This window comes from Neltuma alba, unplaced genomic scaffold (genome assembly GCF_004799145.2).
Source record: "Neltuma alba isolate B1F8T4 unplaced genomic scaffold, ASM479914v2 tig00013376_pilon, whole genome shotgun sequence".
NCBI lineage: Eukaryota > Viridiplantae > Streptophyta > Magnoliopsida > Fabales > Fabaceae > Neltuma > Neltuma alba.
The window spans coordinates 1-14,532 of NW_021637638.1; the positions used below are offsets into that span (position 1 = coordinate 1).

The following is a 14,532-nucleotide window of genomic DNA, read 5'->3' on the forward strand; positions in this document are numbered from 1 at the left end:
TATGCAGAAGAAATGATTTGTCTCCTGAAGTTGATATGGTTGGATTGAAGAGACAGTTGGGAATGTTGGATTTCAAAACTTTGGTGAAATGTCCACTGAAGTTCAACAGTATATTTATGATTTGCAATCTCGTTTGTCTTCCATCAAAAAAGGTATGCCACCTAAATTCAAGGATGTAGGAATAAAGAGTTTAGTGGGAGACTTCTTGGGGTGGGGATCATTTGGTCATGCAATAAACCTCCGGTCCTCTAAATTGAATTTACAAATAAGATCTTATGATTAGGATGGGGGGTATATGTTTTATATTGGACACCCGTAGAGGCTTGATGCTCCCAAAATATCATGATGCGTGATCTCAGCTGTTAATTTTGGATCTGTTCTAGTTTGTGTGCTTTGCTATGATCAATCTACAATTATGTTCTTGTATTCCAGAAGGCCATCATTGCGGTATATGGCTTTTAATGTCTTTTTGTTTTGTTTTATTGGAATTTTTTTCAAAGGAACTTAGCGAAGTGAAGAGGAAGAATGCTGCTTTCAGATGCAACAGTTTGTTGGGGAAGAAAAAATGATCTACTGGATTACTTGAGATCTCTTCAACCTGAACAGGTTTGTCTTCTTCAGAAAAAATCATAACTGGCATTGCTCTTAGACCTTGTTTTATCTTTTTATGTTGTGTGATGTTTATATGTTATGGTATTGCTATAGTTTAGTGTTATGTTGATTTTTCCTGGCTCTGGTTTGTCATCCTTGCTTGTTATGTTCATTTATTGCTCTGCAAGGTTGGATACCAAGTGCTGAGAATCCTACTCAGCTGTCATATTCTTGTGTTTGTCTATTTGTGATTATGAATGACCCTAAGGAAAGAGTAGCGTGGCATCTAGTATCTGGGTAAAAAGCAGTTACATGCTCTCTGCTTTTGGCACATCTTATGATTGCCCTTTGTGTCTCTAGTTTCTTTGTCCTTTCTCTTGATAAATACTTTTTCAGGAGGAAAAAAAGGAAGTTCACATGATTTTCCGAGTTATTCTTTTTTAAATTTTCTTCTGTTCCTTCATTGTGTGATATGAAAAACCTTAGGATTGCATTTGTAGCTAATTGTTTTTATTGTGTCCTCTCTTCTGTGTGTTTCTCATTGAGTGCGGCTTTATGAACTTGTCCAAACCTGTTCAACTAAGTTTTACAGCCTTTTTTTTTTTTTTGGGGGGGGGGGGGTTTGTGGGATGAGTAGGTTTCACTTCGCATATATTCCCCCCCCCCCCCTCTCATTTGTGCCAGGACTCATGCTATTTGGCCCTAAGCAGGTAGCTGAGCTATCAGAATCGACATCCTCTGAACTTAAGAATACATCCACTCTGTTGTCCACGGTCTTCAGCTACTCTTTCATCGAAGATGCATTCAAAAAGATTCTACAATGTCCGAGAACACAACTTCTGGAACTGCAAATGGTGGGATTGAGGATCGTACTGAATTTGTTGAGAATGCTTCACTACAATTTCAGCCTGTTATTTCATTAACTCGGGACTATCTGGCCCGTCTGCTCTTTTGGTTAGTTATATGCTATACCTTTGTACCTTATTTATCTGGATATCTACATTTTTAGTAATCATACCGGAACAAGTACCAGAGAAGTGATGTTAGCTTTACAAAAATTGTTACTTTGTTTAGTTTCTATCTTTGGGAACTTGACGCATGTCCTGACCATTTAAGAAACTAAACCTTTAATGTGTAATGTGATTTGCATTCGCTTTCTTGAGACTGGGGAGGGGGGTGAGGGAAAAATGGGTCGGTAGCAAGTAGAGTTCTTTTGGGGGTTTGAGGGGAAGGGGTGTTAGGGGGATACCGTAGTCTAAAAGTTCACCGTAATGGCAAAACAATAGCTTACTGATGATTGTTTGTGTTTGGCGAAAAGCAATTTTCCAGTGCTGTGCCTGCGGATGCTAATATTCTCAACAAAACTGACTTTTGGTTACTTTTTCTCCTCCTCCTTGTAGGTGCATGCTGTGGGACACTATCTTAGAGGCCTTGAGTACAGGATGGAGTTGATGGAACTGCTCCCTGAGTGATGATAGCTGAGAATGATTGACCGGGAAGTGAGTTAATTGCTTGAATCCTGATCTAGTTTCGTTGGTGCCTTCTGTATATAGACATGTTGAGGTTCTCTGCGACCTATCTTTTCAACATCAAGAGGTTAGAGCATGGAAGCAAGTGCCGTGTTGTTTCTGCTTGGAGCTAGAGTAATCCTATCTTATTTTTTCTGCTAAATTGCCACTTCGTGCATCTGCTCTTGTTGCTGGACCTTTGGGGAAACGAAGCGGAACTATTGTCGCCAGGTTGAATACATCATGGATTTTGGAAATTCTGAGACTGCGGCAGACCGAGGTACAGGATGTAGACGTGATGTCTTAACATCAAACTGTCATTTATGATCTTGATCCAGTAATAAAGGGTTAATAAAATTATGAATAAATTTCTAGTTTTGTGAATCCTTTTTAATTTTGGTTGTGGTGAAACTTTCTGCAATTATTTTAATATTCACATCTGTAAAGATACTCCAATTAATTCTATTTTATGCTCTTCTTCTGTACACTTTGTTATTTGGAATTTACTTAACCTGAAGAATTAAAGCTACAGTAGATGTTATTTCTACATGTGTCTGATAAAACCTAGTGAAAGTTGCCCTGTCTGGGTGAATAGTCCGATACTCAGAGTCAGCGACGCCAATGTCGGGAGGTGGTTTTGGTTCCATTCATGTGTGGCGTGTCAGAACGACAGGATAATTATTGTGACACATTTAATGATCTGATCTTTAATCGGTCGAACTAGAAAAATTGGTAATTTGACTTTCGGTTAATCGGCTATTCTTTGTGCACTTCGAGTGTTTAAGAATCAATCAGCTTCAGTTAAAAATTGAGATGGGTTAATAATTTTAGATGTATAAGCTGAACTTCATACTAATCGGTCTCTTTGGTCTTTACCAATGCAAATGTTTAATACTACTTTATACCAATGCAAATGTTTAATACTACTTTAATTCTCAATATAAGAGTTAGTTGACTAATTTGAGAAGATTAAAAAAAAATAAGTTAAGTTAATTATTTGAATTAAATAAATATTGTCTTTTTTAAAAATATTCTTGTTAATTAAGTATATTGGCTAGAACTACTATTATTAGAATTATCTTGGAAAAAATGTATAAATATAAGAGACAAATTGGATTAAGATCTTATATTTAGAATCAAGATAAAAATCAAATAAGATTTTATATTAAGGACCGAAGGTAGTAATATATAGCAATAGATACGTGCCCTCACCTGGATTCAATTGATTTTCCAAGACTTCTTGGGATTGTTTGGTTTCCTCTGAAAGTGTTTTTTTAAAAAGTATTTTTATGTAAGTCGAGACAAAATTCTTCACATATTTATTTTGTATACCATAAAATCACTTCTAAAACTATAGTTTGGTTTTCACTCAAAAACCTTTTTAAAACAACTCATGGCTCAAGGTTCAAACTTGAGCATTTGGAGACACCTGAAAATGCCATGGCCAAATATTTAGACAATATTGTTAGAAATTAGAATTATGCTAATCAATATATATTATATCAAGCTCAACTGTATTTGAATTAACGACTACGAACCAAAAATTTTATTGAGCCAGCGATCAATCTAATCTTCAAATATTCAGAACTAACCACGATCAGAGTACTGTATTTTTTTTTTTTGGGGGGGGGGCATTTACAGGTTTCAGAAACCTATAGCATGATCCGTACATGCCGATTGGAAAAATTATAGGGTAGGTTGGCGTTGGTGTGCTAGATTCAGCAACGTGTGACTGTCCGTCGACAAAGGAGAACCATTAAAACAACGATAATCACTCACCCGATAACCCGCGAGCTTTGGCAAAGATTTACATCTCATATGGCCATAGTGAGTATGTTGCCAAAATTCAATTTTAAGCCCATTCCTTGCTTCTTCTTTTTTTGCTTTAATTGTCTATTTTTAAGATTTTGTTGTTCTATAACCCAAAAAAAAAAGGAGAAAGAAAGAAAGAAAAAAATTACTCAGATGCTGTCTCCCAGCAATCTCTAGTCACAGCATTTCTACCGACAGACAGGCCTGGTACTCTCAGATGTTTCACCAAGATGGCCAATGTATTATATATGTCCTCAATTTGAGGATGTGAAAACACCCAACAAGAAACTCATGAACAACTCCATCCAAGCTAATCCAGCTATATCCTGGTTGCTTCTTTATCTCTTTCTCTCTCATTTCCGTCCTTAATGCTGATACATCACTCCAATGGTGATTCGAGGCAAAAGCATTAGCCAACATTACATAGCCTGCAGAATTACTCGGGTCAGCCTCCACAAGCTTCATGGAAACCTCTTGAGCCAATTCAACTCTGGAATGGAGCAAGCAACCTCCAAGCAGTGCACCCCATACAAAATTGTTAGGCTTGAAAGGCATGGATGTTACAACTTCCAAAGCTTCTTCTAGCATGTTCCCTCTTGCAAGGAGATCAATATAACAAGCATAATGTTCTGAGTTAGGAGAAATCTTAAAGGTCATATTCATGTCCCTGAATATTTGACGTCCTCTCTCTAACAATCCAGAGTGGCTGCATGCGCACAAAACCCCAAGAAATGTTCCAGCATTAGGTTTTATGCCAAATTCAAACATTTTGTAGAAGAGCCTCAAGGCATTCTCTCCCTCACTGTTTACTGCAAGACCCATGATCATAGCATTGAACAAGACAACGTCTTTGGATTCTGCATGTTCAAAAACTTCCTTTGCCCTATCTAAACTCCCACATTTAGAATACATATCAAGTAATGCTGTAGCAAGTATTCGGTTTGATCCAATAATACCCTTTCGTCCGTTGGACATCATGTATTCATGAACCCGCACACCCAGATCCAAATCACCAATTTGAGCACAAGCTGAAAGAACGCTAACCATGGTAACGTGGTTAGGTTCAGTTATTTGATCTTCCACCATCGTGCGGAAAAGAGTTAAACCCTCCAAAGGTAAACCATTCTGAACATACGCATTTATCATAGCATTCCAAGGAAGCACACTTCTTTTACCCTTAGAAGAAACCTGATCAAATCTGTCTCTGCTCGTCTCAATCATTCCCCATTTTCCATGAAGATATATGAGGACTGTATTAATGGAGTCACGGCAAATTTCTTCAGGGTCAGTGTTATCAACAAGTTCCGAAAGAATGGCAACCCATTTCTGAATAGTTGGTGTAGCAAAGTTAGAACATGCTGACAACACACTGACCATGGTATCATTTTCTGGATGTATATTTTGCTCAATCATCACCCGGAAAAGATTCAAAACGTCTTCACTCTTACCCGATTCAGCATAACCTTTGGCCAACGAAGTCCAACAGCTAACCACTGTTATGTCAGGAAATTTCATCAAACACTTTAAGTGCAGAGACCAAATCATGAAACCCTTTGGCGTAGACTGAGACCAATCCATTACTAACAAATAAATTATTAAGCAAACCCATCTTCTGAATTTGAGAATGAACTTGCTCAACGATACGGGCATCTGCGGACGAGAAGCATGCCTTGAGGAGGAAAGAAAAGGTGAAATCATTAGGCAAAAGAGATCGTCGTTGAGATTCTTGAACGCAGAGAATGCGTGAGAGGATTGACCCTCATCAGCGAGGACTCTGATAATGGCATTGAAAGGGAAGATGTTAGGATTCTGAAGTTGATGAAAAATCCGGAGAGATACATAAGATGGGTAACGACCAATGAGACGCGTAGCGACCCAATCGTTTTGATGGGCTCCTAGTTGATAGATGCGAGCATGAACTTGAAGAAGATGAAATCGAGAAATGGGGCCTCTCAAGAGGGCAAAGATGTTTATAAAGCTTGGGCATTCTGGACGGGAATGAAGAAGCCGAGCAACAGAGAAATGAACCTGGAATTTTTGGACAAGATCACGTTGGGAAGGTAAAAGCATGTTGGGTGATTCAGAAGCGCAGACTTTGACTTTAAGAGTCTTCATAAACGTTGTGCAAAATGCAAATGATTGAACTCTTTGACGCACCACATTCTTAGTGAAAAATCACGGTTGCGATCTATGTACTATAGTTGCATTGCAGAGCAAGAAACTCTCAACTTCTCTCTAACCTTCCATTGATTTTCCTCTACTTCCCAAATTTTTAGATGAGTAAAATTTTATTACCTCTATGTTTAATCCAAGAGCTAAATTTTTTGTCCAAAAAAAAAGGCTAAATAATGAATTTGGAGAGATTAGAAAAATTAGTTAAATTGGTTAATTGTTATAAATATGTGTTGATATTATCCTTTTCAATAATATGTATTGGATGATTGAATTATTCTTGATGCGAACTCTTTATAATCAATAGAGATATTTTTAAAAAAAGAGAGAAAAAGTAAATTGAGGTCTTATATTTAAGACTAAATTAAATTTTTGTAAATTGAGGTCTTATATTTAACACTAAATTAATTTTTAACTAACTCTTTTATTAAGGTATAGTAATATATTATGAATAAAAAATGGTTCAACTCCAAAATTGACGATGTGTTTTTTTTAATTTAAAAATAAATTCTTTGAAAAACCATTAAAAAATAATTTTTTACATATTAAAACTTTTCTTATTTTGTATAGAATCTTATGAAAAAAAGAAGTAGGAAAAAATTGAGCGGCACCCCAAATCTCACCTAAGTTCTAGCATCTGCCTTGCCTTCTCTTTGATTTCCTATGGCAATTCTTAACCTGCTTCACTGACTTCACCAGTTATGTAATTATATTAATTATTTAGGGTACTTTGATTATGTTATAAAATTCTCAGTCTGATTAAATTCTAATCTTATCTTTGTTTTCAAAATAAGTATATAAACTTCTAAATTTAATAAAATAACATTAGCTGTTCACAACCGTTAAACTTTATATTAAGGAAAATCGTAAAAAAAAAATCTTCAATAGAAAATTACAAATAAGAACCTGTTACAACATTAGTATGAGTTTCAATAACAATAGTATGAGTTTTGAGAATAATTTTTGTGAACGGATTCTCGTGTACAATTTTTTAATTTCAGCGGTGTTCTTTTGCAATTTTTTCTTATATATTAATGATTATGCAAAATAAAAAAATGTGATTGCTTATGTTTTTACGTTATTAATTTGATGAAACAAGTGAAAGCAAAAAGACTAGGATGGCATTGGAATCATCACCCAAAAAAAGAACCAAATCAAAAATAAATAGATAACTTAAAGGTAAGATGGTAAATATAATTTTTTAAATAATTTTGAATCCTCTTTTAAAATTATAATGTTTATCAAAACAAAATTAAAAGATAAATCATGATTGTCAGAAAATTGAAACGTATATCTCTTTTTAAATATATATAAATACTGAATTAAACAAAAGGTGATATAAATAGATTGATGATAACTCAACTTTTAAAAGTATAACTTTCTGTAATGGAAAAAATTACTTACGCGATAAAATTATTGCTCCAAGCTGTTACGCATCATGCTTAAACAAAGTTATCTGATAACATTCGTGATGCTGATTGCTTTATTTATTTTAATTTTAAAATGTTTATTATATTTATATAATTTATATGATTATATAATTTCTAGTCTATCTGATAGATTGATCTTTATGTATCCAAATTTATTTAATCTGAGTCCATCTTTTATATAAAAACGCTAGCTCTCAGCTAAAGTTTTCGTTGGATGAGACTGGGGAGAAGAAGGAACAGCATCTTCATTCATTGTTTGGTCGTTCATCAGGCAATCTTTCTTTCTTTCTTTAAATTTTTATTTTTCCCGGAATATATTCTACTGAATGAAAATCCTGTTGAGACTAGTTTAGTAATCCTTTCAACTGACCAAAAAAAAACCTTCAATGTACCCACATACGCAAACTTAGGTCTCGTGGTTATTAGGAATTTGAAAAATTTATTAATTCAAGAATCTATCATTCATTTACAATATTATTTATTATTTATAGTATTATGACTTTTAGTACGTGTTACGTAATTGCTAATTATTGATGATATTTATCTTTTGTTTTGCTTCGTTTCTTTTTATTCCTTTATTTGATTTGATTTATTTTTTAACAGTAAAGAGTTATGATTCTTGCTTTATTTTTGGATAATGTGTGTTTTAACTGCAGCGATGGATCAGTCTACTCAATTTCTTCGTAATGGATCTCCTTCTGATGATTTTCCTGCCGTCGAACTTATTCCAAATCCAGAAAACCCCCCCGCTTACGTGAACTATCACGACCACGTTGGAAATCCTATGTCAGAAATAGATCGTTCTTCGTTGAACAGTCAACCTCGAAGTCAAATTTCTCTTAACAGCATAGAATTTGATGAAAATATCAATTTTGGACCCTTACATCCACTAGAGGCTCAACTACAAAACTTGAGAATTGATTCCGTAGGGGAAGGACTACTTCATGAAAATAGTACAAATCAGCAAACCCTAGCTGGAAACTCAAGGCCGATTGAACCAAGACATATTTATGATGGAGCTCTTTATAGGTATAATATTACAAATAAGCAAATCCTAGCTGCTGGAAACTTTGGGATTGGACCAAGTCATGATTATGCAAGATTGCTTCATGAAAATAATACAAACCAGCAAAATACCAACCAACAAACCCTAGTTGGAAACTTTGGGATTGGACCCCACCACCTTGTTTATGAAGGACTATCTCAATGTAACAATACAAACAATGAAACCCTAGTTATTGGGAACGCTAGGATTGGACCCAGCCCTGTTTATTATAATTCTCCTGTAGGAAGAATCTTGCAGAGATATAATGACATTACATCGCTTGAAGTTATGAGGGGACGTGTGTTTCAATGTCGAAAGAGGAATATGGAAGTGAATTTCTGGTGAGATTGTTGGATGGGAAGAACCCTAGAGATATTAAATTCATTTTAATGGAGTTGTTGAATCACTTACATGATTTAATGATGGACCAGTTTGGGAAATGCGTCATTGAAAAGATTTTTGATGTACTCAATGAGGATCAAATAACCCTCCTTTTTGAATTGATCACTAAGGATCTTCCCAAATTTCAGATTGCCTGCAAAAAACAATATAGGGTAAGGGTATGATATTATTTTTCTCTCAAACTATCTTTATTTTATTTCACGATTTATCATATGAAATCATCTCATATTATTCTTATTGTAAAACTTTTTACGTGTCTGATATAATTTATGCAGTCTCTTTATTCGGTATACTAGTGTAAGAAGTTACACTTTTGACATAAACTTTATATAATTTCAACACAAAAATCACTTAATTTGATATATTTTTTTTCCTGTTTTGGTTTTTTGTTTAATAGATTTTTTTACTCATTTTTTTTGGTTATAGATGCAGAGTTATACAAAGTATGATACATCATCTTACGACAGAAAGGCAATGGATTGTTTTACATATGCTCTGAGGGAAATTGTTGTCCCAATAGCCACTTCCCATTATGGAAGTTATGTCCTTCAACATTTCTTAAAACTTTGTCATAGCCATCTTTTTCAAAGGTAATTAATTAATACAACTCTTCATTCCTTAATTTTCTTATTACACACTAATATATACTATTACAAAGTTATATGTTGATCATGACTTAATGAATAACCAATGTTTTTATTTTCAGGCTATTTTAGATGCAATGGCATCTGAATGCACTCTTGTTGCCACAAACAAAAGCGGTTGTTTTGTTCTTCAAAAATGTCTATCTATTTCTACGCTAGAACTTTCTTACTTGTTGATTTGTGCCGTTACTAATCGTGTCACAGTGCTAGCACCACATCAATACGGGTCAGTAAATAGAATCATTTACACAATTTTTTAAAAAATCATTCTTTAATAAAATAAATAAATATTTATTATAAGCTAATTATGTTGTTATATATATATATATATCCACAGGAACTATGTGGTGCAGTATGTGATTAAGTTGAGGTTGGGTGAAGTAAATGAAGCAATAGTGAATCAACTTCGAGGTTGCTATGTTGACTTGTCTATTAACAAGCAGGCTAGCAATGTGGTGGAAAATCTGTTGATATTCTCAACTCAGAAGAATGTTGATATTATAGTTCAAGAGATTATAAATAGCCCTAGCTTTTTGTACCTTCTTCAAGACCCATTCGGCAATTACGTTGCTCAGACAGCCTTGGAATGTTCTAAGGTTAGATTCTTCAACTTCATCTCTCTACCTACCTAAATGGTTTTAGCTTTCGCTTAAATTATACTGCCTCGATTCTTCACATCTTTCCACAAAATATTCTTATTGCTTATAAGTGATGCCTAGAAAGGGGTAATTTTAATTATCTAATATTGAAGAGGATAGTTTAAGAAGACTAACACACAAATAACCAACTTAATTAATTTTCTTAATATCTCCAAATTCTTGACTAATTTTCTTAATATCACCAAATTAATTATCTAAATCTTATATTAAGAACTGGATGTAGTATTCTCGTGGTGATATTTAGTTATGTATAACTCTTATCTATAATACTATTCTAAATTACTACTTTGGTCCTATTATAAGATCTTGTTTGTAATCTATAAATAATGTCTTATAAATAGAACTAGAAGTAGTAACTTTTTATGTATGAATATACTAATAAATTTTGTATTTGGTTTTGCAGGGAGCTCTGTATGATGCATTGGTGAGCACAATTTCGAAACACTATAGAATTCTGTGTACTGATCAATATGGAAAAAGGGTGTTAGATTTTATGTGTGGAGGAGCCAAAAAATTTTATGCGCAATTTCGAAGACATTAGGAAAATGGATTTGGAATATAATTGTGCATTTGTAAAAATGTGCACCGTATGTAGATTATTAATGTACGGACCAATTTACTCGTGTCCCCCCCCCACCTTGTTAGTTTTAATGGAGATTAGATATGTTTCTTAGTTTGTATGTGTATGGTATTGCTGTATGTTAAGTTTTATAGATTCTTCTTTCGAGTTTTGGAACTCTTTGAAGTTTATATATAATAATTCTTAGAGCTTTGTTCTTGTTTCATTTACATCAAGATATATGTAATCATTAATCTTCAATTAAACTCTAAAAATCTGTACAAAGGAAAATAATATTCAATAGTTATATGTGCAAAAATTTTAAATGAAAAATTTATTTATAAATTTCTAGGATTTAACCAATTAGTTCTCACAAAATGTAGAATGACTAATAAAATATAATATAGTTTAATTAGATTCAATTGGTCACGGCTCCTGACTGAGAAAATGTATAAATACACACACGATTTATCAACATATCCAACAATTTAATATAGCTTCACTTATTAATAATTAATACATTTAATTGAAATTCGTTTTTTATAGTCGAATATAAATATTTTGTACATTTTATTTAAACTATGTTTTTAAATCATCACTAAATCTGTTGACTTAGTCTGGACTACTCATCCTTCACCCATTTTGAGTTAGTCGAGCGAAGCTGCCTCTCAAAGATACAGAGGCTCCTGTACATATAGGATCATCTCTGTAATTAATTAAAAGGGTATTTGGATGAAAATTAAATTATAATTTTAAAAGTGATTTTATGATATACAAAATAAGTATGAATGTGAAAAAATTTTGTCTCGATTCATGTAAAAGTATTTTTTTGGGAAAACCAAACACCCCATCGTGTAAATTATAGGGAGTGTTCTTTAAGCTTCTAAAGTATAAGGATTCGATAATTGAAAATAATCTCCAAAACTTTTCAGTCACTGTTTCCGCTCAAAACTAAAGAGAAATGGCTAAGAAAATATTCTGATCCTGGCTGATCATACAGCAAGCAAGGGTTTAGTAAACAATAAGGAACAACAAAACTGGTTGTTAACAAAATTTTGCCAACACCTTTCGCACTGAGCAATCTGAAAAAGATAGAACAATTCTAACTTGAAAAATGATGAGCTCTAATTGATACGAGCGTAAAATCTTAATTAGGCATTCCAAAGTAGCCTTTGTTTTCCAATTTCATCCCTGGAGACAAATATTTCTTAATACGTTTACAAATTTACCAAGATTCTTCCAACAATTTAAAAATACTCATGCAATGGACCATTAGATTTCAGGAAGAATGTAATTGATGTCTAGAACAAAAGGAAAGGGTGTATATTGCACAACCAAGCAATCCACAGAAGAGTGGGAAAAAAAAAAAAACGTATAGATCCTTATCACTTTATCAAGGTCTTCACAAGACCAGATTCTTGTACATTTATATGAACAGACAATAAAATTCTAAAAGATTTATTTTGAGCACAAAGCTTTCTTCAGAAACGTTTGGTTTCAAGCTGGAAACCACGCTTTGATAGAATCAGCAAAACCAAGTGCTCAACAACAAAACCAAGTGCTATGACTAGAACTGCCGAATAGCTGCAACAACTTCAGTAATTCCTTCAAACTTTCTTCTCTCCTCGAGAATCATCTTGGCAAATAAGTCAAGTGCTCGACGTTCGCAGCTGGCTCGTTTGCTAGCATTACTAATGGACTCAAAATCTTCAACATGCATGTGCCACACCAACAATTCTCCTGCCAGTCAGATCATTAAAAGGATAACGTTAACCAGGCGATCTAAAACAACGACTTTCAAGTTTTTACACTATCATTTCACAGTAAGTACCAAGTTGTGCGTGATATAAGTGTTGATATGACATTTTTCCTTTCTATTTACAAAGCTAAAACAAGCCCAAATTATGCAAACATGGAAGTTATACATCATAAAAGTAAAAATAGGAACGTGTTTAGTGTCACCTTATCATTTTGGCTGAACCAAATCCAAGAGTGTCATGAAACAGATCTTCCATGTATCTCTTTTGTGCAAGCAGCAGAACCTCAGCATTGTTACAAATTGACGAAAGATAGGCCTCACCAGGACCCTTTCTATGCCGTGCAAAAGTGCGATGAATCTATCATGAAAAAAATTCCAAGAGTCTTCACTTGTCTTAAGAAATCCACTCTTCATATGTCTGCATGAAATTCTGTGTTTAAATCCTTAATTTTCTCCTCTTCAGTGATTAATGCATGTAAAGTTTCATCATGTAATTTATCCCGTTATGGTGTGACAATAAATTGACTAAAAGAAAAAATTCCACCCTAAACAAGATAACACAGTGGAAGAACATAAAAAAACCAGTCAAGGAACAAATCAACGCAAGTTTCGATTAAGTCATGCTGCTAGTGCCGGGTCTAAAAGAGTGTCAAGTTTCCCAGGAATGCTCCTATGTCAAAACCTATTGGTCCATGAAATGCAAATTCTGGATCAATAACTTGAGTTGATTCCTGAGTAACCATGACAAAACTAGTGTGTCGATCTCCATGGATTAGAGCGAGGGCCCTCTCACAGAACCTACAGGAATATAAATTCTAATTAGAGAAGAAACTAAAGCAATTTAACAGCCGCATGTAATGGAAACTTTGCCCTAGTCATGATACTTGGATTTCAGCCCAGCAATTTCAAGCTTCAGCAGATCGACTGTTCTCGAACAGCCTCAGCATCATGATCGACGTAAGGAGCAGTCCAAGTGATTATATTGAGATAAGGGTCAGAGAAAACAGCTAGTGCAGTATGCCTACACATCTTCACATTCCCGCAAATTGGCAACTGCATTGAGCCAATGTGTATTTAGGCTTATAAGAAATTTATCCAGTCTTAATGGTCCATCTATAGACACATATATCACCAATAACATATAAAAAAAAACAATTATAATTACAATCTTATAATAACAAATGATTTTTTTTTTTGGGACCAGTTTTCTCACGCAAACTATAAGCAAAAGTAAATTCTTTAGTAAGCACAAATGAGCAACGCACATACAACGGAGCAGTTAGACCCCGACTTGCAATATAAAATTAGCCTACATAACCACTATGACTCAATCAACTTTTAGGCGCAGTCAGATATAACAGAATCAGAACCAAGTAATTTAGAGAAAACAGCTGCGAAGTTCTACAAGATAAAAGACACACAAAAACACTATATTAGAATTTTGCAGCTTTTTTTTCCCATACCTAACCCCAAACGATGTTGTGTCCCAGTGACACGTACTAAAGGCATAGTGACAGCGTCACGCAGTTTCAGAAGACAAAAGAATACCATGCATTACAATGGCAACACTAGCAAGGTTTACGCATGCTAGACAAGACAATCTGAATCCAAAGTTCAACTTAAAGTGAGATAAATGTAAAGCACGTGAAACAACAGATAAAGAAAAGTGGTGGAGGAAGATTACCATCTCTCTTGTGCTCAGTAGTGGTTTGAAAAAGGAGAGATGTAAAGAACAGTGTCTGGGCCATGTAATTAGCCGTGTGTTCTGCCAATAACGGGTACTCAATCCAGCAATCAGATCTTTTCTTAGGATTATATGCGCAGGTTCCAGGTAACACGTGCCAATTAAAGACGTACGTCAAAATGATAAACTTCAGAGACATGCTCGGGGCTTAAGCGGCCATGTTCTTTAAGTGCCAGAACCTCAAAATATGCTCTATCCTTCGACATA

General features: G+C 34.3%; 2 protein-coding genes and 1 pseudogene across 2 annotated transcripts; 1 reads left to right on the forward strand and 2 right to left on the reverse strand.

Annotated features, from left to right (window-relative positions):
- Window positions 1-4,133: 4,133 nt before the first annotated feature.
- On the reverse strand, window positions 4,134-6,026 carry LOC114736853 (putative pentatricopeptide repeat-containing protein At1g74400). The gene has a single exon (XM_028924736.1). The coding sequence runs from the start codon at window positions 6,024-6,026 to the stop codon at window positions 4,134-4,136; it is 1,893 nt and encodes a 630-aa protein (XP_028780569.1).
- A 2,954-nt stretch (window positions 6,027-8,980) lies between these two features.
- LOC114736852 (pumilio homolog 12-like) lies at window positions 8,981-10,804 on the forward strand. The gene is made up of 5 exons (XM_028924735.1): window positions 8,981-9,112; window positions 9,387-9,503; window positions 9,667-9,830; window positions 9,942-10,200; window positions 10,667-10,804. Exons 1-5 carry the CDS (start codon window positions 8,981-8,983, stop codon window positions 10,802-10,804), a joined length of 810 nt encoding a protein of 269 aa, XP_028780568.1.
- Window positions 10,805-12,389: 1,585 nt separating this feature from the next.
- On the reverse strand, window positions 12,390-14,531 carry LOC114736851 (methylthioribose kinase-like; annotated as a pseudogene).
- Between the last annotated feature and the right edge of the window lies 1 nt (window position 14,532).